The sequence below is a fragment of the Taudactylus pleione genome, unplaced genomic scaffold, assembly GCF_031769625.1.
Source record: "Taudactylus pleione unplaced genomic scaffold, aTauple2 ptg000162l, whole genome shotgun sequence".
In the NCBI taxonomy this organism is placed as follows: Eukaryota; Metazoa; Chordata; class Amphibia; order Anura; family Myobatrachidae; genus Taudactylus; species Taudactylus pleione.
In genome coordinates this window covers 11555651-11579118 of record NW_028284564.1, presented here as the reverse complement: position 1 = coordinate 11579118, position 23468 = coordinate 11555651, and the positions used below count along the sequence as shown (strand labels likewise).

General features: G+C 41.5%; 1 protein-coding gene across 1 annotated transcript; it reads right to left on the bottom strand.

The window, feature by feature from the left end:
* Window positions 1-3107: 3107 nt before the first annotated feature.
* Window positions 3108-22737, bottom strand: MINAR2 (membrane integral NOTCH2 associated receptor 2). The gene is made up of 3 exons (XM_088475171.1): window positions 22612-22737; window positions 8044-8286; window positions 3108-3287 (listed from the first exon to the last, which is right to left on the bottom strand). Exons 1-3 carry the CDS (start codon window positions 22735-22737, stop codon window positions 3108-3110), a joined length of 549 nt encoding a protein of 182 aa, XP_088331297.1.
* Window positions 22738-23468: the final 731 nt, after the last annotated feature.

The following is a 23468-nucleotide window of genomic DNA, read 5'->3' as shown; positions in this document are numbered from 1 at the left end:
ATTTTGTTTATTTGCTTGTTTAAATGAAATATATAAAATGTGTATAAATATGGGAGCCCATTATGGTATAACAATTTATAAACTAGACAACCTTCTGCATTAAATGAGGTTACCCCTGAGCTTACTGATAACATGATGGTAGACTATGGGCAAAGGAGGCACAAGGCACGGCTGAACCTCTGGCCTGGGCCGCACTGTGCTCATGTTACGGCCTGGAACCACCCTCTCCACCGCCAGTTGTTTTCAGGGAGCATGCTGCAAACATTTAATGATAAATAGGCCCCTAAAGCTGTCGCTGATAATTAGATGTCAAGTTAAATAGCAACTATGTACAGGCCCGCCAAGAGTGGCGGCAGGCCTGGGTAAAGGGGGTGTGTGAGCTAATCGCAGGAGGCGTGGCCATGTCACCTTTGAGAAAGAAAAAGTTTTGCAGCACTGCGCGCTGGGGAAGGGAGCACTCTGAGCCCCCCAAGCCCGGTGCATAACCAGTGGGGGGCATTATCAGCCTGATCGTTCCCCCCATAGGCATAGGAGATTGCTGTGGCTGCTTCTTAGCAGCCGTGAGTAGTCTCCCAGTGCAGCCCAGCACACAGCAGTGCTGTGTGCTGGGCTGCTGTGATGTAAGAGGGGGGGGAGTGGTGCCGGACTTGGGTCCCCGCCGGGCCCCTCCAGCAAGCCCGAGACTGGGTAATTAGTATCCACCCCCCCCTCTTGGCACCCCTGACTATGTAACAAAGTATTATTTTCTATAGTAATCATATCTTCCTTTGGACTATTGCTGTATATTAAGTAACTATTGCCTAACAACAAATCTATACAGCATTTTATAGAGGTATTAAAGACACAATGGATATTTCTCCATGCAAGTTTTACTAAGAAACAATAGCAATTGTTAATTCTACTCAAAACTGTCCTGCAGAACCTTCCAACATTCTGTATGCAGCAGGTTCAGACTGCCAGTCAGTGCAAATATAATGTGAGAAGATACCATTATAACATGTATGTACTGTACCATGTGTAATGACTCATTACAAATATATTTTGCTATGTGTCCGTATGTGAGGCCATGGGGGCAGTCTGTGGGTGAGGTCATGGGGGCAGGCTGTGTGTGAGGCCATGGGGGCAGGCTGTATGTGAGGCTATGGGGGGGCAGTCTGTGGGTGAGGTCATGGGGGCAGGCTGTGTGTGAGGCCATGGGGGCTGGCTGTATGTGAGGCTATGGGGGGGCAGTCTGTGGGTGAGGCCATGGGGACAGTCTGTGGGTGAGGCTATGGGGGCAGTCTGTGGGTGAGGCTTTGGGGGCAGTCTGTAGGTGAAGCTATGGTGGCAGTCTGTGTGAGCCTTTGGGGGACAGTCTGTGTGTGAGGCTATGGGGGCATTCTGTGTATGAGGGCAAGGGGAGGCACCAAAGGAAATTCTCGCCCTGCGCTCCACTTGGTCTACAATTGGTCCTGACTCTGGGCATTAGAACACCCCCATCCCTGTACTTGTTAATGCTTTCTGTGTATTATTGTCCGGTGATCACCAGAGAATAACTACTAAAGGGGCACACTTCATTCATTAACAGATAAATGGCCCAGTAACCATGTGGAAACGCTAGTTTCCGCATATTTAGGTTACCGGGCGATTCATCATCAGGGGTCCAAAATGGACCCCCTGATATTCAGCAAACTCTTAAGATGGTGCTTGTTCTCGGATCCCCCCTCCGCCGCCTCCTCACTACCTCCCCGGGGGCTGTGCGCATGCGTTACCTGAGGTCACGCATGCGTAGCCGGGATGATGGGGAGGAGGTAAGTAATGCAGCTACTTCTGTAGCTGCGATACTAACTGAGGGGACAGCTGCTTTTCGGAGCAGTTGTACCCGAACCGGAGCAATGATGAATTGCTCCGGTTCTACATTTCCCCTTCTGCGAGTTGGATACTTAAGTATCCCTTCGCAGCGAGTTCAATACTTCATCATCGGAGGCCATACAGCCCCCGATGATGAATAGGCCCATGAGGGAGAGGACTCTTAGATGAGGGTGTCACTGTGTGTGTGTAGGTGACAGGATAATGGATATCTGGCACATTTATCTTCTCCTAGCTCCACTGGTGTTTCTGTGGTGCAGAATGATATTGTCTGGTAATTCCCTTCTGATACTGGCAGCAGTTACTAGAAATGGACACTTTTAGGTTGGGGTTTTACCCATTTTGTTACTTGAGGTATGCTGAATTGTGTCAGTGGCCTCAGGACAACTCTTAATATAAAATGCGTGCACATGAATCACAAGTGGAGAAAAGTTACATAATTAGGATTTTATTGGTATGCAGTCATATGGTCTACATTCACCCTGTTGACACTGTAATAATGAACGTGTCGGCAAACTCAATCACAATGTCAAAATGTTCATAATGTTTACATTCAACATGTCAACATTGACAAAATGTGAATGAACATATCCTGGTTCGGGTTAGGCTGGTGGTAAGGTTAGGCTACAGATAGGCTGTGGTTAGAGTTAGATAATATTGTCCACATTCTCCCGTCGCCATGCATAATGTGGACATTTTGAACGTGTCAACAGTATGTCAGTATCGACATTGCGGATTTGGAAATAAATGTCGACATTGAGAGCCTGTCAACATTCACAAAGATGACATTCAGACCATGTCCAAATTCTTGTGTCAACATTCTGAATGTCAACATAGTGAATGTCAACCTCATTTACCCCATTTTATTCACAATTTTATATATTGTACAGCAGGGGTTCCAAATCACGGTCCTCAAGGCACATTACCAGTCCAGGTTTTAAGGATAGCCATACTTGAGCACAGTTGTGGTAATTAATAACATAGTTGTTCTGATTTAACCATCTGTGCTCATGCATGGATATCACTAAATCCTGGACTGTTAGTGTGCCTTGAGGACCGTGGATGGGAAACACTGGCTTACAGGAATGAATAGTTGACATTTTGGCTTAAAGCATGATATTCCACATAATGTACAAAGCCCCCACAAGTAGATGCTGACATTCTATTTTATTTCTATAAAAACAGTACCTGCTGTATGTTAAATACATTTTGTGATATTTTTACAGCTCTATAAAAGTATGTTAAAATATTAAGGAATTTTAAGTACACAAAACAGCAGCCGTCACTATGGCAATTAGAATGCAAACTATAAGTGCCAAAAATGTAAATAGTTTGCAGAATTTGGAATTCTTCTGTTCCTTCTCCTTCTTCTTCAGTAGAGAGTCATACCCAGGTGTATAAATATCTTCAAGCCAGTAGTGTAAGTCATTTGGATTCTCCTGCAAAAAGTTTAACAGGTACTCAATAAAGCTAATAGAAATGTAGGCAATTCGTGGAAATTACGCAAATTGTGGAAATAGAAAAGTTTTTAATCATAAGAAAAAAGTCATGTTTTGGGTAATTACAGTAAGGGGCAATTCAAATAGGAGCGAGATGGGTCCAGCGTGCTGTTTTTTTTTCATAGCGAATTGCATTTGGAATTTTATCTCCAATCTCACACTGCAGTTTTCCAGCAAATTCAGGTTTTTTTGTGCGCACCCCCCTGAGCAGGTGCAAAGATAGATCTTTATTTTATTTTAACGTAAAAATGGCAGGACACGGTGCAGAATCTCTGGTACAAACCTCCCTATGAATGATCATGTACTTGCAGAGGTTTAATTTACTGTACGTATAATGTATATATATCTAACGCTGCTCCTTACCTCTATGGGGGAATTCAAGTGTGTTGTGCACCGGCAGCCACTAGATGGTACCCAGATGTAGCAATTCAAGTGTTGCTCCGTTCGGGCGCACACAGCTGCCGCCGCTGACTTCATAGTCTCCGTCTGTACCGTTTTAGCCAGTACAGTACAGTTTTCTTACGGTCTATACTGGCAAACAGCACTGTAATGATTTGTACCGGATTCCGGATTTCTTAGCAGTACTGCAGGGACACGGACTCCCACAACGCAGCTCAGTGACACTGACAGACGGCTCTCTTCCCCTCCATCCCTCCATGGTTGTCTGCAGGCTCTGTGTGTACTGAGGGCCTGATTCAGAGCCGGACGCTCTGACCAGAGCGCTCGCTCTGAATCAGGGCCGGGCTACCTAAAATTGGAGCGGCATCTTGGACGCTCACATAGCTGTGGGCTACCACCCACAGCTTATACGAGCGTCCATGATGATGGTCGCGATGGTCAAGACCATCACGACCATCGGGCTTGCGACGAGACCCTGCGGTAGGGTCTCGTAGCCGCAAGCCCTGGAGTGATTTTGGCTCTGGGTCTAGTGGGGCCGGACCCAGACAGTAGGCGTTCCCATGGGAACGTCTCCGTCTGGCAGCCACGCCCCCGGCACGCCCACCAAAGGGGGCGTGCTGTCACTCACCATCGACAGCACGCCCTCTTTGGTGCGAGACCCCGAGCGACGGCTACCCCGTCACTCGTCGGGTCTCGCGCATGCGCACGATGGAGCTCCCTCCGTCGTGCGCATGCGCACTTGGCCACCATCGACCCGCTTGCGAGCGTCCTGCGCTCGCGAGCGGGTCAGAATCAGACCCTGAGGCAGCTGGCGCTGGCTATTTACTGTTAGTGTGCACTTTGAAGTTCATCTCTATATATCACTGGGGGCAGGGTAGCAGCCGGCACTGGCTGATTACTGTTGCTATGTAACACTACAGTAACCATCCTGTGATAGCTGACCCCAAACCCCCAGAGATATATAGAGATGAACTTAAAAGTGCACACTGACAGTACAACAGTAACCAGCCAGCGGCAGCTGCCTCCAGCACCCAGTGTACAGTCTCCCATGACCACACCCACTTTATCTGTGGCCATGTCCCCTGTACCGTTTTTTTACTGTGAAATGTTGGAGGGTATGTGACATTTCTACTCATAGCCTCCGAGCTGTGAGCAGAAATGACTGAAAAGTGACCCATTTCAGTGCTCAAATGGGACTCTTCGCGGGTGCGACAATGTTACAACATTTGGTAAGTATTATGTATATGCAGAGAGCAGGGCCGCCGTCAGGGGGGTACTGCCGGGCACGTAGTCCCGGACCCGGAGAGAGCGGGGGCCCGGGTGACAGCAGCAGTGCAGAATATATGAATCGACAGCCGGGGAGACACAGCGCCGCCAGCGGTATTTGAAATATGGTGCTGGCCGCAAGACATTACAGCTCGCGGACCGGCAGCCAATCAGGAGCAGCCATGGCGGCCACTCCTGATTGGCTGTTGGTCTTCGAGCTGTGATTGGCTCGCGGGCGGCGTCATATTTCAAATACCCCAGCGGTGCTGTGTCTCCCCGGCTGTCGATTCATATATTCTGCACTGCTGCTGTCACCCGGGCCCGCTGAAGAAACAAGGTAGGAGTCCCTGCCCTGTGCCCCTCCACCTAGTGCAGCAAGCCTTCCCTGCCCTGTCCCCCTCCCCAGTCCAGCCTTCCCTGCCCTGTGCCTCTCCCCTAGTGTACCTAGCCTTCCCTCCTCCCCTCCCTAGTCCAGCCAGCTTTCCCTGCCCTGTGCACCCCAATTAAGGCCCAACCTTCCCTGCCTTGTGCACCCCTAATCTAGCCTTCCCAGCCCTGTGCCCCCATGCCCATCCTGCCTTCCCCACCCCAAACTTTGAGCATTTTTAAACTGGGTTATGCACAATTGACGTCCAACCCCCCCGTGTAGCTCCTCCCATATTACACATAGCTCCACCCACCTCTCCGCCATCACCCGGGGGGCCCGGCTTTCTTTGTCAGTACCGGGCCCCACGATTTCTGATGGTAGCCCTGACATAGAGTATTCCCCAGCTGCAGCGAGCAGGGTGACAGTAACGGGCGTGTCCTTGATACAATGTATCTGTGATCTATCCTCACCCCATACTGCGCATGAGGCCATGGTGTATGATATTATACTGTATTGTATTATGTTATGTGGCCTCCCTGTGTATCGGGCAGAGACCAATAGTGTGTAAGGCTTTATACAGAGATATATGTTGTATATCTACAGTATATACTGTATGTAAAAGGCTAATGCTGCTCCTCACCTCTAGGGGTGAATTCAAATGTTGTGTGTGCCGGCGGCCACTATATGGCGCAAACCTTTCTAATCGCAGCTTCCCGAGTTGGCAAGCAGAAATGAACGACAAGTGACCCATTTAAGCTCTCAAACAGGACTTGGCGCGACACTGTCCCGTCATTTTACTGGTCTGTTAACTAGTACTATATAATTTGCCTGAGAAAGACATGTCAGCTTTCAGGTGAATTTCTCCAAAAAGTTCAATAATGGGGTAAATTATGTAGGACATGTATGTAGAGGTGTTTTATTGATGGGGAAGGGGTTTTAGAACTAGTACTGTAGATAGGAACTAAAAGTTTTTCTTTCTCCAAACTTTTTAAAACTTGTATAAAAACACAGCAAAATTACTTTTGCCTATTATTTGTAAACTATTATTAACAGTGCAAAAATCAGCCAATTGACATCTGTTAAGAACTTTTAGTACTTTCCTTATAATTATTAGCAGCCTTCTATATGGTCCTGCTAGTATTGTGGAAAAGTTGCACAGCCTCGCCGTGAGTCCCACGAATCACCATTTCTAATGGAATCTTCGCAGGTGCGCGCATTGCAATGTATGTTAGTTTTATGATGCAAATCGTATCTAATTGAAAATGACCCCTAAGAGTTTGGGAAAATGTTTATCTAATGATTGAGAAAATAATACAATAGGTCATAGGTTCCCAAATGCGGTCCTCAAGGCTTCCCAACAGTTCAGGTTTTAGAGATATTCATGGTTGAGCACAGGTGGTTAAATCAAATTGACAGCGGTACTAGTTAAATCACCTGTGGTCAAGCATAGATATCCTTAAAACCTGAACTGTTAGGGTGCTTTGAGGACCGAGTTTGGGAATCTTTGATATAGGTATTACTATTAAATAGGAGGACTGAGAGTTAACAAAGGTTTTAGTTAGTGATAATTCAGGAAAAATTATTGATTTAGGATGTTATACGTTACTGGTAAATTATTACTACTAATACTATTATATTTAAAGCAGTATTATATTTTTCAGTACTGTACACTCATGTGATTGTGTTAAAAACAATGTCTAGATCCAACCAAAACACACTCATGTTGGGCAAGACCACAAGCTGACCAGTGTGCCTCAGTAAATCCTGATATTCATGCAGTTACATCCACCCCAGCATATTTTACTTTTCTATCCAAATCAATAGGCAACACTAATGAAAAATCCTACCTGCAAATCTGATCTACATTATACTGTATATCATTGTGACCGGCAATGTTCCTGGTTACTCTCCTACTAGCTATTGACCAAACTTTACTTGCTCCTCAGGCTCTGACATGTTTATCACTCCTGAATCTGTTCCACCAGTCTCTATATCACAGCTTCATGACCCCTGATTGTACAGCGACATACCAGAACTGGATCCAGTTTCCTGAACTTGGCAATTGAATTGAACTTTGATGTATGCAGCATCTAACTGCAAAGTAGTGTTGGCTGAAGAGGTAGCAAATCATACCCCATCTCCATAAACTATATCACATGGAAACCAAATTAAATACACACATCTGAAAGGTTAGGTGTCATAGTAAAGGCCATTTATGATTTTGTTCCTGCTATAAAAATGGTCAAGACTAGATATCAGTGTCATAAAAGGGAAATTATAAGTGAAATCTAGGACACAGGGGGATCTCTGTGGGGCGGTGTAATAATTACTCTAAAGCTACAGTACTTCAGACAGAGACGGTTAGTGGTCTGCGGCTTCCTGTTAGTTAGTTTGATGCCTCCATGCAATCTATTGTTGACCAGGAACATTCCAGACACTACAGCAAATGGAATGCACAGATAGCCTGTGACTCTACACACAGTCTTAGATGGCTGGTAAGCTAGAAATATCACCATCACTAATGTAGGGATCAATTAATTTTTAACTATAAATCCTTTGCATCTGCTCAGTATCTATCCTTGGTAAACACTTATTGATTATACATTTCTAGCATTGTATAGATTTGGACTCTTAAGAATATATGTTGAGTAAGCAATACCATACCTTCATGTACTGATAGATCCTGGGACTTGGTGACTGCTGGTCATAATCCTGAATGGTCCATGATGGCTGCTTTTTATTTGTCTTTGTCTTTTCCTCCCTTCCTATGTCCATATACAGAGGGTTAGTTTTAATTGTTGCATTCAGTATTTCTGGAGTGAAGTGGTCATAAAGTGTTTTGTCGACTAGCACTGGGCTGTTCACTTTTGCAGGTTGGGGAGCTTCTATATCATTGTTCCTGCATCTCTGTTATAGAATAAAAAACAACATTTACTGCTTTACATACATATACAGTATATACTGGGGCTCATTTAGCCATAAATGTGCTGGGTTTTTCTGTATTTGCATATGATATGTATTGTGCATGTACATAAAATAATTGGTACATTTCTGCACATTGTTAACTTGCATCTCTCTACACCTGGAGGGGTGAAAGAAAGTCGGGCACATATAGTTTTTAGATTGTAAGCTTTCACGGTAAGAGACATCTTCCCTATGATGTGCTTTTTCTTCTATCACTTATCATTTCCTCCCTCTATTGCTAACCATGACACCGTTCCTATGGGTTCTGCTGGTGCATCATGACTGCAGGTGTATTAACAATGGCTATATAGATTGTATCCCGTGTTCTGCAATGCGTTGTACAGTAAGTCTTTTACACTTCTCTCTTGTCATGCTTGCACTGTTTCTGTACATTGTAAGGCGCGATGTACCCTTTGTGGCGCCATATAAATAAAGGATTATATTAATTAATTAAGGATGTGGTCACATAATTGGCACACAATTAGATGTGGATGTATACACAGATATACATTTTATAAGGTGTGTCTCTTGGGAGTGCTGAAGGACACCTGTAACAATATGCAATGATGATGATTACTATCTACAGCACTATTAAGCTATTATATGTGTTTTATACAAATACATAAAAAAAAGATATCTCAAATTGTAGTTTGGGTTTATAGCCCTATGGTATTATCTACTGTATTTTGGGTATAGCACCATTGGTATCTTGTTTGTTGGGACAGGTCTGTAATTTTTAAACACTAGATGCCCCCTAGAACAATTTAATCTTTGTCAGTCACCAGAAAATCTTCAGATAATCAGCTAGGAAACAGAGATACCAGTTATATTCATATGTGCCCTGTAGTGGTTTATTTGTGAGTGTCATTATGGTAGGCCCTCACTAATAGGGGTCTCACAAAGAAGAGCAGCTGACTTGTACCTGTAGGCACAGAATAAAGGTACATTTAGTGGGTATATATACAGTCAGGTGCATAAATATTGGGACATTGACAGAATTTTCATATTTTGGCCTCTATTCACCACCACAATGGCTTTGAAATGAAACAAACAAGATGTGATTTAACTGCAGACTTTCAGATTTAATTTGAGGGTAATTACATCCAAATCAGGTGAACGGTGTAGGAATTACAACGGTTTCTATATGTGCTTCCCACTTTTTAAGGGGCCAAAAGTAATGGGACAAACTAAACAATCCTAAATCTAACTTTCACTTTTTAATACTTTGTTACAAATCCTTTGCAGGCAATTACAGCCTGAAGTCTGGAATGCATAGACTTCACCAGACGCTGGGTTTCATCCCTGGTGATGCTCTGCCAGGCCTCTACTGCAAATGTCTTCAGTTCCTGCTTGTTCTTGGGGCATTTTCCCTTCAGTTTTATCTTCATCAAGTGAAATGCATGCTCAATCGGATTCAGGTCAGGGGATTGACTTGGCCATTGCATAACATTCCACTTTTTAGCCTTAAAAAACTCTTTGGTTGCCTTTGCAGTATGCTTCGGGTCATTGTCCATCTGCACTGTGAAGCGCTGTCCAATGAGTTCTGAAGCGTTTGACTGAATATGAGCATATAATATTGCCCGAAACACTTCGGAATTCATTCTGCTGCTTTTGTCAGCAGTCACATCATCAATAAATACAAGGGAACCAGCTCCATTGGCAGCCATACATGCCCACGCCTTGACACTACCACCACCATGCTTCACTGATGAGGTGGTATGTTTTGGATCATGAGCAGTTCCTTTCCTTCTCTTCTCTTCCCATCACTCTGGTACAAGTTGCTCTTTGTCTCATGTGTCAATATCATGTTGTTCCAGAACTGTAATGGCTTTTTTAGATGTTGTTTGGCAAACTCTAATCTGGTCTTCCTGTTTTTGTGGCTCACCAATGGTTTGCATCTTATGGTGAACCCTCTATATTCACTCTTTTGAAGTCTTCTCTTGATTGTTGACTTTGACACATATACACCTACCTCCTGGAGAGTGTTCTTGATTTGGCCAACTGTTGTGAAGGGGTTTTTCTTCACCAGGGAAATAATTCTTTTGTCATCCACCACAGGTGTTTTGCGTGGTCTTCCGGGTCTTTTGGTGTTGCTGAGCTCTCCGGTGCGTTCTTTCTTTTTAAGAATGTTCCAAACAGTTGATTTGGCCACATCTAGTGTTTTTATTATCTCTCTGATGGGTTTGTTTTGATTTTTCAGCCTAATGATGGCTTGCTTCACTGATAGTGACAGCTCTTTGGATCTCATATTGAGAGTTGACAGCAACTGATTCCAAATGCAAATGTTACACCTAGAATCAACTCCAGACCTTTTACCTGCTTAATTGATAGTCCCATTACTTTTGGCCCCTTAAAAAGTGGGAGGCACATATTGAAACTGTTGTAATTCCTACACCGTTCACGCGATTTGGATGTAATTACCCTCAAATTAAATCTGAAAGTCTGCAGGTAAAGCACATCTTGTTTGTTTCATTTCAAAACCATTGTGGTGGTGAATAGAGGCCAAAATCTGAAAATTCTGTCAATGTCCCAATATTTATGTACCTGACTGTATATATATATATATATATATATATATACACATCATATATATGTTGTATACCAATAGGGTGATGCTGAAGAACTGAATGCAGGGATGTACGGGTGATACACAATTGTTGTGCATTTTGAATGCATTTATACTTACATCTGAAGAGGTGGAACTGGATAGTAATGGGGAGTCCACACATAGGCAGTGAGGGCGCATCCATGCAAGTGGCTGCTATGCAGAGTTGGATGTAAAGGAAAATACACTATTTGGAGACATATCTTTTGGAACTACAGTAGGGCAGGGAAATTATACTGCAGACGAGCATTTTTATACATTTGCAAGTTATCCCCATTCTAATAAACTTAGCTTTCATCCTTCACTCTATACTTACAGTACTGTACCTCTGCTCTCCTGTCTCACTTCTATTTTCTTTGGTGTTTTCATTGTAGGAGGGGAGAACTAACCTTTGAGGTCTGAGTTATTTCTGTCAGTCATTCACCCAAAGCTCATACATCTGCTAGCCTGTCCTATAACGGCAGGCACCAACATTGTACAAAATAGCAGAGATGTGCACAGTCTGGGGAATGGAAGCTAACTTGGGGAAAAGATATATATGAATATATATTTATAGATATATTATTACAATAACAAAACCTGAATTTTATTTTCAACTTTCTAATAGTTGTGGTCTAATACAAAATTAAATGTACAGTAGGTGCTTATTTACAATACAAGGTTAGTCTGGTGAGAAAAAAACCTCTTATGGCAGCTCTGGGGTTATCTGGCCCCTTTGATGTGGGAAGATTAAACACTTTTGCTAATTCCTCTTTGAGTAACAGTAATGACCAATAAAAAAAGGTGCTTTTTAATTGTAGACCAACAACTGACATGTGATTAGTGGAAAGTGGTGTGATTGGACAGAGATGATGCTTATGTATGGAATATATAGGTACATGTCCTTTGGTTTTGTGATGTGAAATTTAAACAAACTATTACAATGTGATAGTTTTGTGGTGTTGCTCTATGCTCCATTTCTCAAAATACAATGCACTATGGGTCTGATTCATTATGGATTGCTATTGCGATCGCAGCTGCAGTGACACACGCAGACCCACTGCGAAAATATGCTAATGTTTGCAATCGCAGTGCCGTCACAGCCTAACATAAGACGTCCAATTCTCCTTACTCACATCCGTAATACATTGCAAGTCTGCGAACCATCGGTAACATCGAGTACCATCGGAGCCTCATGCACTATTACAACAGGTCTGATTTTTTTTTTGAAGATCGAGGTTCGTGCTCCATTCACCCAATGAAAAAACTGTGCTGGAGGCTTGGGTCTTCAGGCCCTCTCCAAAAAGCATAAGGGCCCCATTTTTCCACATCACCTCAGAGCCAAAAGGCCCCATTGAGAGGAAAGAGGAATATTCTAGACCCCCTTGAAATCCCAGACTCCTTCAGCCAAAACTCCCTTTAGGGGGCAAGGGTATTCAGGTTCCCTCTGCTGAAAGGCTCGGGGTCACCGCTTTCTCCCCATGGTTGGCAAACGCTTCTCCCTGGGGAACAGATTCTTCAGCTCTTCCCAGAAAGAGAGTGCCTCAGATGACTTTGGGAGAGGGTGGCCAATAAGGTTCTACACCCCCCAAAAAAACACAAACACATAAACCGGTGTGGTGATGTGCCAAAAAAGTGGTAAAATAAATATGCCCCAGTCTTTCAGCTGGGAATATGAAAGAATATCCCCTGGCCATAAGACTATGGGAAAGGAAAAAAGGTGCCACCTGCGTACAGGAATATCAGTCTCCGCATGCTTGTCAGTATTGTCAGTTCATATGACTGGCAGAAATAATATTAAAAACTTATATTCTCCCAAAGGGGGGGGAGGGGGACCAGAAGGATGCTACACCACCAAATGATGTGAGTCATATGAACTCCAGATCCCTAAAGATACAGTCATTAAAACTGCAGGCATTAAAATAAAACATAGATTTGAATTTATATAGTAATGCTACAATCAGTTTGGCTATCTTTACTGTGCACTAAATATGTGTGTATTATATATTTCTGTATTTTCTCTTGCTAAACTACCTAAAAAAGTTTTATTTTCCCTCTATTTAAGGAATATATATCAATATTGATTTCTAAACAGGGCCTATGTTTGAAGAATATTCTTTAAATCTGTCTAGAACTATAAAAAAATGATACAGAGTATCTTTTAACTAAACACACTAAAAAATTTTGTTACAAATGTTACCAGTTATAAATTCCAGATCTACTGTATATTTTCATTTGATTCCTGCAGTGTTAATGACTATGGAATCTATTTACTAAGCATTGGATGGAGATAAAATGAACAGAGATGAAGTCCCAACCAAGCACCCCCTGACATGGCAGGAGCTAATTGGTTGGAACATTATCTCGATTTACTTTATCTCCATCTAAGGCTTAGTAAATAGACCCCTGTGGTGCTTATTTATCAATGAGTTTTAAATTTTGTTGTGTATGATAAATGGTGCTCCAGCCAATCAGCTCCCAACTGTCATTTTTCAAACAGACAACAGTTAGGAACAGATTGGCTGGAGCACCATTATCATACACAACAAGTTTTAAAACTCATTGATAAACAAGGCTATATATCTTCAGGGATACGGAGTTCATAAGGCTGACATCATTAGGCAGTGCCCCCCCCCCCACCCACCCTTGGGAGAATATAACTTTCTAATATACTGCAATTATTTCTGCCGTTCAAATTAACTAATATTACCAACAAGCATTGAGCACAGAGACTGATACTCCTGTACCTCAGTGTATACATATATATATATATATATATATATATATATATTGATATTAATAGTTTTATGTGCACCTCTATTACTTATATATGTGCTGCCTTTTATGTAATTGATTTATGTTATGCAAACCTGTATTTAAATGCAGTATCTAGTAAGGGTCTATTTGACTATTTTTGTCTCACAGCACCACTTTAATAGTGGTTTTAGTCTCCTCGTCATCTAACCTTAGAACAGCATAGATAATTAATAGTGTCTGAACTAAATGTTCCCAAGATTAGAGCCCAATGAGATAAAAACAGTGAAACCCTTTGTATGAATGTAAGCATTACAGTGAGTGGTAGTTCTCCATATTTTTATTTCCTGAGATCTGTAAAGTCTGTCTTACAGACAATGGGACATAGACCATGCGCAATACATTATTGTCTGCTACTGGGGATTCTGTTTGTGAAGAGGTTATATCCCTGATCATCCAGTCTTTGTTTAAAATGCCTGACTAATTTTGTTTCACATTACATTTCAGTGAGGTTCCCATAGCTGCACTATTAACCACATTAAATGGAATGGGCCACAAATCACTGCTTCGTAGATTAGAGACTTGAGATGGAATGAATAAAAAAAAAAGTTGTGATTTTAACGGATTTATAAAGGTTGAAGACGGGATAGGTATTGTTCACCCCCTGGAAAGCCAATCAGTGAATGAACACAATAGCCCTTGCTTCCCCTAGCTTGCCCTAACTCTTAAGCTCTGTACACATGGAGCAATCAGACAACGATCAGATAATGATCATTGTATGATCAACCTGCATGTGCTGGATGTTCAATATCGAACATCCAGCACATGCACCAACCCCCAAACAACTATAATGACCCGCGATCGACGATCGTGGGTACCTATAGTAACCAGGCTAACCTGGTCGATATCGACCAGGTTGGCCTGCATGCACGGGCGATGGTCGATATCGATATCGACCATCTGTGCCCATGCATCGACCATCGTTTGTGGGTTGGAAAGGCCCAAAAACAGGACGATATGAACGATAATGATATGATCGATATTGTTATTGTTCTTATCGTCCTGTAATATCTGACCATGTGTACGCACTATTAGTTTATGCGCCTTCTTTTAGTAAATAAGCCTTCTTCCCTAAACTAGACCCAACATTATACTAAGATCGTCTCAGGCCTCCATACCCTCAACCACACTTAATATGGAGACACTGCATTGCATTATCAGCCCCTCCAATATATTAATAGTTTCTACCAACCCAACATCATATTATTAATCTCCACACAATAAGTAGAAATATCATATTAAATACCCCACCAGATACTACATTACATAAATAGCCCTTACATTATATTACTCCTACCACCTGCCTTGAGCCATTGACCATCACCCCATCCATTTCTTATTTAACCCACCACTGCTTATTAAAACATTTCACACCCAATACCTAAACGAAGAATGATTTTCTGCACCCATGTAGAAAAACTTCCATAAGAGCAAAGTCTTTCAGTCCAGCAGTGTTATGAGTTTCTTAACCTTCCTACATCAAACTACAGCACTGAGCTTGATCTAGTCTTGTTTCCTCCACCAAGCTTGAGTAAGCTAAAAGTATGCCAAAGTAATATTGCTAAAACATCAGCATCTTAGATTGTACATTCATGATAGCATGGTCCAATGAAACCCAACACCTAAACGAAGAATGATTTTCTACACCCAAGTAGAAAAACTTCCACCAGAGTAAAGTTCTTGAGTTCAGCACTGTTATGAGTTTCTTAAGCTCCCTACAATAAACTACAGCACTTAACATGATCTAGTCTTGTCTCCACCAAGCTAGAGCAAGCTAAAAGTATGCCAAAGCAATATTGCTAAAACCTCAGTATCTTATTCATTATAGCATGGTCCAATTTCCTATTGTATCATGAAGAAGATTCATTTTTACAGGCTCTGTAAATAAGCTCTTATTGTGCTTAGATAAATATGTCAGATAGCATCACTTAATGCTGAATGTTGGGGTTGCAATCAGTGTGACAAGAGTCAGTTTGGAATGGATGTGAAATAATCTTTCATCTTCTGTATACTTTAATAAAAAAAAATGTACACAGCACAATAGGCCAATATAAACCAAATGGCACTAGTTATACTGTAACAAAATATAATGTATGTATCACTGCGAATAAGAAATAAACCAAAATCAATATTAAAAGCAACATGTTGAAAACAAAACAGATAAAATAGCAATTACAAAATGTAAAATTATTTATTATAAAATAAATTACATAGTTTGTGGTACAATTAAAAAAAAATTCTGAATTAAATGTTCTCATTTTTATTTCCATTACTGGGGGACATACATTTCTTTGAGCCCCATTAATAACATGGTTTGCAAGTGATGCAAATTGATTTCAAGCATTTATATCACTCATGAGCATTAGGAAACTCTTTTTATTTATTTCTTTTTAATGACAATAGGGTCACTGGGGAGGTCTGTTGTGAGCACAAGATCCTGTTTCAAAATGGGACAGTTTTTATAACAACGCACTATAAAAATCTATTACATTTATTAATAAAAGCTGTATTAGTGAAGTTTTTGGGGGTCTATGTACTAAGCTCTGGAGAGAGATAAAGTGGATGGAGATAAATTACCAACCAATCAGCTCCTGTCATTTTTCGAACACAGCCTGTAACATGACAGTTAGGAACTGATTGGTTAGTAGTTTATCTTCATCCACCTTATTTTTCTCCAAGGACTAACATAGACTCCTTTATTTTATTCTCTTCTTAGTATGCCTTTACTTATACTTTTGATCCAGAAAATTATTAATAATTCACATATGGTAGCAGGATGCCCACATGCTGACTGGATAGCCTCCAGGTTGTGATGTGTGTGAGCAGGAGAGACCCATAACGTGGAATGGGTGGGCTACACCTACAGTTATATTTTATGGGGGAAAATAGGTACAGAAAATTCACTAAATGACTGCATTGTGATTGTATGACGTCACTGAATTTCTTACAATAATATAGTGTTTCCAAACTAGGTCCTCAAGGCACCCTAACAAGGATATTTCTGCTTAAGTATAGGTGTTTTAAATAGTATCTCAGTGAGTAAAGGCTCCCATACACCAGAGACAGATCTCCACGATGCTGCGATCCAGAAATGGAGGGTCGGCGGATCGGTGAAATCCAACATGTTGGATTTCACAGATTTGCTGCTCACGATCAAAAATTATTGTGATTGGCTGATCGGTGAAACTTAACTAGTAGAATTTCACCGTTCCTGCGACGGATAGCGGAACATCGATCTCCGCCAGTCGGAAGGGCGTTTTCGATTGCAGGATCGCAGCGATCCATCTCTGATGTATGGGAGCCTTTAGTTTTAACATTCTGTGCTCAAGTATGGATACTCTTAAAACCTGGACTGTTAAGGCTACATCCACTAGATGCAAGGCAAAAGACTGCACGATTACAACATTGTAATCGTGCAGTCACTTGTCTGTCTGTGATGTGCCTTCACTAAACGAGCAGTCATTCAGTGAAGGCACATCAATCATCTGCAAACATGTTGAACCTGACAATATCATAAGGTTGTACAACATATTTGTACGATGATAGATGTCTAAACAACCAACGATTTTCAAACGATTATCAAACGATCTAACGATAACGATATCATTATCGTTCAATCGCTCAATTTAATCATCCAGTGGATGTGTGCCTTTAGGATGCTTTGAGGATCGACTATGGCAAATTCTACTGAATAAAGACCCCCATACATCAGCAATCGATTGTGGCAATTCTGCAATTTGCAATCGATTGTGTATAAAAATCTGCAATGTATGGGGTTCACAGATCGCAGATTGCAATCAAAACGTGATTGGAATTGTTAAATCAGATTGTCCAACATGTTGGATTTTACAGATCGATTGGGGCTGTAGATTGCTAGTGTATGATGTACATGATCAGCAGATTTGCAGACCGTTACCAGTAAAATGATGGGCCTTTCAAGATTGGCAGATCTGTGTTTGCTGCAAATGATCTGCAAATCACTGAAAAAGATCTGTAATGTATGGGCACAGATTGCTAGATTTGGAAATCCTAAAATCGGGCAATAAATCTCCAAATTGTTCAATTGTGGTTTTCAGATTGCTGATGTATGGGGGCCTTTAGTTGGGATCAGGATCAAACCAAGAACACCAGATTCTGCAATTTACTGAAAATTAGGGATGTGCAGGCTCAGATTAGTTCTAATTTTCCTGCCAAATTTGGATTTTTCACACCAAAAATTGGGTTTCAGAAAGTGGCAAAACGTCATCTTTCATGGACAAGCATAATTTTTCATGGACTTTTGACCAGGAATGATGATGTTTGTCCATGAAAGATTACATATTGCCTCTTTCTGAGATCCAATTTTCGGCGGAAAAAAATCTGAATTTGCCAGGAAAATCCGAACTAACCCGAGCCTGCACATCCCTACTGAAAATACACATCAGAGAAGCCCTTTAGCTAATTGAAACAGTTGTTTAGCTTTGGATTTGGAATGTTTAGAATATGACCTTGCAGCCAACTCATTTTTTTACATGTTTCTGTTTTTCAATAAGTTGAAACATACAAATAATTTTGTAGGAAACTCACAAATACAGAACTTGCTGTCCTTTAGTAATCAGTCAATGATCAGTTCACCAGTTTGTTAATTAGACAATTACACTGTTGGCTATTACAGGTGAGCTATGGATAATGGAATAATCATATTAATTTAATCATCATATAAAGGCCCACATGCATCAGCATTTGATTGTGACAATTCTGCAATTTCTAGATAATTGTATAAAAAAAATCTGCAATGTATGGGGTTCACAGATCGCACATTGCAACCAAAGAGTGATTGGAATTGTTAAATCAGATTGTCCAACATGTTGGATTTCACAGATGAATTGGGGCTGTAGATTGCTAGTGTATGGACATGATCTGCAGATTTGCAGACAGTTGCTAGTAAAATGATGGGCCTTTTGAAGACTGGCAGATCTGTGTTTGCTGAAAATGATCTGCAAATCACTGAAAAAGATGTGTAATGTATGGGCGCAGATTGCTAGATTGGGAAATCCTAACATCGGGCAATAAATCTTCAAATTGTTCAATTGTGGTTTTCAGATTGCTGATTTATGGGGGCCTTTAGACTGAGGATATTTTCCAGCATGCCTCCCTATTGACTGCATTCTGATAGGACATCAATGTTTTTTTTCTAATCAAATTATTTATTTGTTTTCATGTGTTCTCATAATTCAACAAGTCTGCTACATGTTTATCAGTTTATTTTAATTTTGTACCAACCTTTTATAACAATTATTTGACTTACCTCAGGTTATTAAAAATGGATATTTGTGGAAAACAAGACGCTGACCATTGTGTGACTGAAGGTATGTACATTTGTGTGTGATTTATTCATTCACAAACCTGCACTGCATCTTTATTTGAGCAACTATGTTTATTTGTTATTCTATAGCACAGGTACTCAAACTCGGTCCTCAGGACCCCAAAGAGTGCATGTTTTCCAGGTCTCCTGACAGAATCACAAGTGAAAAATTAGCTTCACCAGTGGAACTTTTAATATGTGTCAGTGAGTAATTACTGCACCTGTGCACCTGCTAGGTGACCTGGAAAACTTGTGTGGAGTCCTGAGGACCGTGTTTGAGAACCTCTGTTCTAGAGCAGTGGTTCTCAAACTCGGTCCTTGGACCCCACACAGTTCATGTTTTCCAGGTCACCCAGCAGGTGTACTCATTACTCACTAAAACATGTTCAAATATCCACATGTGGAGCCAATTATTTCACTTGTGATTTTGCGAGACCTGGAAAACATGCACTGTTTGGGGTCCTGAGGACCGAGTTTGAGAACCTGTGTTCTAGAGAATCAGAGAAGAAGCAGAGAAGATCAATCTATATTAATTTAAAATTTTAAATTTTTATCCTAAAATGCAGTTTAAAAAAAAATCATAATAGTGAGGATACAGATGTGGCCACAAGTCACGTTACACATAATGCATGAGAGCTGTGTGACCCATTACCGCTGAGCGTCTTTTTGTGTGACTTTTTACCTCCAAATGGGTCTTATCCGCACAGTGATGTGAATAGGAAACACAAGCAGCTTCTGCTGATTATAATGATATGCATCATGTCTATGTTCTCTGTGCAACTGCGGCTGTATCTGCATGTGAAATACTATGTTACAGTGTCACAGCCTCTGACATTGTAACCGTGCGACTGCTACTACAACTGCAGGCATATCTGCATGCAAAACGCTACGTTACAGCATCACAGCCTCTGACACTGGAACCGTGCTCCAAATATCAAACCAGACCCGCGATATAGGAGTAAAAGAGGGATTACTGTATTTGTGTTTGGATGTTTTTTGTAACATTCTAGGTGCTCCTAGAAATGTACTTTTCCACAACACATTCTTTTGCCAGGAGAGCAATAAAATAACTTTGTCCTGCAAAGCAAGATTTCATTTTTAAAAGTGGGGGCCGAATTAGTCAAAACTGGTAGTCAGCAAATAATGGTCCCCTGATCCACCTGTCCCCCCCCTCCCCTTTCCTAATCAGGTGCAAATGTGCCCATAGTGGACAATCCAGGTCCTTATCCATAAAGGCATAATACCATTTGCACTGCATTTTTGTATTTTTGTGAATGAGCATTGTGTGTCTATGGGGCATATTTATTAAATATCTGGTCCTAAACCTGCTAATTATAATTTCTTATCACCACTATTATTAAGAAATGATAGATCAGCAGGATTTATGAAGAAACACCCGCAGTATCAGGAGCTACAAAAGGAGCTTGTCCCTGCAGTGTGTAAGAAGTGAAGGGATCGCTAATGCAGCGCTCTCTGCTGAACAAGTGGGCGATGTGAGCCCCTCAACCAGGGGAAAATCTGGGGGGGAACAATCATAGGCAGAGGACCCTGCTGCTCAGCGGCAGTGGCCTCCCTGACATCACTGTAGACCAGCACACAGCAGCATGTGCTGGGCTGGGGAGAGAACCTGCTGACAGGTAAGAGGGGGGCAAGGGGGCAGCATCGGACACAGCCCCATGCCTGGCCACTCCAACAAGCTAGTCCTGGGTAATTAGTAATCACGGCGGCCCTACATGTGCGGTCTGTTGACCACACATGTACAAGTGGAGATTGTTGTGGAAGGATCTTACGGATCCTTCTCCAAATACCTCTTGCACTAGGGCATCTCAGTGTGCACCGTGGCCAGGCAGGCCATGGGAATTCTGGCAAATGCCGATATCAGGACGGTTGAAAGGTATGGATATACTGTGCACTAACACTATACACTGTTACAATAATGGTGACGCTGCAGAATAGTCTGTGCAGTGGGTGTGGCTTGTGGATGGTACAGTATGGGCTTTAGTTGCCCATATTGTTTGTATACAATACATGCTGCAAGTTAGGTTCTGGTAATGGGACTTTTTAATCTCTCTCCCTTCATTTTTCTATGTCTCTGCATCTCTCCCCTGTCTATTTGTACTTATCCACATTCATCCATAACTCCATACCTCACACGTTTACCAAAATGTCATTATAATAAACATCAGTTAGGCAATGGCTTATTGATTGTGCTACGTTATTAACATACTTTACATGAGCTACACATATGATAGAAGAAATTACATTTATTTAAAGTATGTAATTGACATTACAAAATAAAAATAATCTAAAAATAATGTACAGATGTGTCGTCATTCACTGGACGTTCTTGCACCATATGGTGGGAGACACTTAGTGCAACTTAGATGCTCCATCATGTGCAGCGTTTTGTACATTATTTCCAAATTTTGAGTCTTGTACACATCATATCCACATACACGGCCGCTCCTAGTGTACCAGACACATCAGATTAGTACTTTTGTCTCAAAGGAACTAATATAAAGTCACATATTAAACATAACGATAGGTGGTGCAAGGCATGGCACAGGTTGCTGGTATCCGACCCATCTTTTGCCTTTTTACCCAGATTAGTGACCGAGGGCCTGATTAACTATGGATTGCAACTGCGATTATGGACGCAGTCTGACTGCGATGATATGCTAATCCATTGCGATCACTATGCCATCGCAGCACTACATAGGGACGTCCACCTTACCTTACACACATCCATAATACTTAGCAAGACTGCGAAAACATCAGTAACATCGAGTACCATCACAGCCTCACGCACGGAAGCTCTGACCTTAATCAGAAATTCCTAACCTCATTGCACGTTGTGAGTACTCAAGCTGCATATGGCATCGCAGTGGATAATTTATGCATATCCCTACAATGGCGTTTGAATGCAATGGCACGTCTGTGTTTCACTGACCACCCCCCCATGACCACCCACAAATGGCACTTCCTGTCAATCACTCTGCGATGGGTCTGCGTTGTCTCTGCGATCACAGTCCCAATCGCAGTGGCTAGTTCGCGCATGCACACTGTGATGCATATGCATGAGCAGAACGCAACAATCGGTTGATTGCGTGCATAATCGCAGTTGTGATCCATAATGAGTCAGACCATGAGTTGCAAACAGATGTACAGGAAATACCAGCAGCAGTATTCAGGGTACTCGCGCATTGTAGTTTTTTCACATTAGTGATGCGCAACAAGACTCATATTTAGAGAAATAGTCTCTGGCGGGATGCTACGCACGGCTAAGTCGCAAAGTCCATGGCCTGCCTAATGGGGTTACTTGGCGCAATTTGAGGATAGGTGTATGTGGACACATCTGTAACAATCTATTTGTAATTACAATTAAAATTTACATATTTAGCCCTTTTACAATTGAACCATGTTACACGCAATTCCTGAATTCAGAATATTAGTACGTTTCTTGTCCAATGTAACAATAACTAACAGATGGATACAACAGCCAGCATATGTTTAGTGTAGTACTCACCTGTAGATAGACCTTGTTGTGCCATTGTCTTGCTTGTAAAGCAGCAGAATTTACAAATAAACTCTTTACATCTAAACTCAGAAATTTGTCTGGATGATTATTATTTGGCAATACAGAAAGATCCATTGTTCCAGCTCATGACATGAGGAACACTGTCAGCCTTCCCCACAGCTGCTGCGGAATGAATACTAATAATGCATTATTCATGAGAGACATAATGATCTCACAGGTAAACCGTAAGATGCTATTACATCTGCACAACATCTAAATGTCTAGGCAGCAGCACATGTTTTTGGTATCATTGCAGTACCAATGAAAAATATTCTGTGTCATTTAAAAAGAAAAAAAAAATCAACACTTACTAAATGACTGTAGGCAGAAATGTAAATGCCAGTTTTCTGTATATGTTGTTGTAATCAACTTCATTATGTGTATTCTTACTGAAAACTGTCACTCTGAGGTAGAGAGTTCTTTAAGATTTAACCTAATTAAATAGACAATGAATGACTTAGAAGCATACAGTAAGTTGAACATACATAAGTTTTTCTGTTATGTCTGACATACTCATGGGGCTCACATAAAAATGTTGATATGTGTGTGCTATTTGGTGGCGGTATGCAAAGTTAATAGCAACACTAGCGGAAGTGCAGATACACCAAACAGTCCTGTTGCTTAACCAGCTCACAAGTTTTTTTGAAGTGTAGTAGTAGTTACTGGTACAGTTGTACTCAGCATCTTGGTACAGTCGAATGCTTCAATTATGGAGCATTCATGGAGGCAGTGCAGTAGCTTACTCAATATTTTAGCAAAAAATACTTAAAGCCCACTGGTGGATCAAGTGGGAACATAAATAACTA

Bases quoted from the DNA above. Each gene is read 5' to 3' on its own strand.
- MINAR2 (XM_088475171.1), bottom strand. From the start codon at position 22,737: ATGGATCTTTCTGTATTGCCAAATAATAATCATCCAGACAAATTTCTG. The intron at 8,287-22,611 runs GTGAGTACTACA...ATTCTATAACAG, and splicing joins ACAACAAGGTCTATCTACAG to AGATGCAGGAACAATGATAT. The intron at 3,288-8,043 runs GTATGGTATTGC...AACTTTTTGCAG, and splicing joins GGATCTATCAGTACATGAAG to GAGAATCCAAATGACTTACA.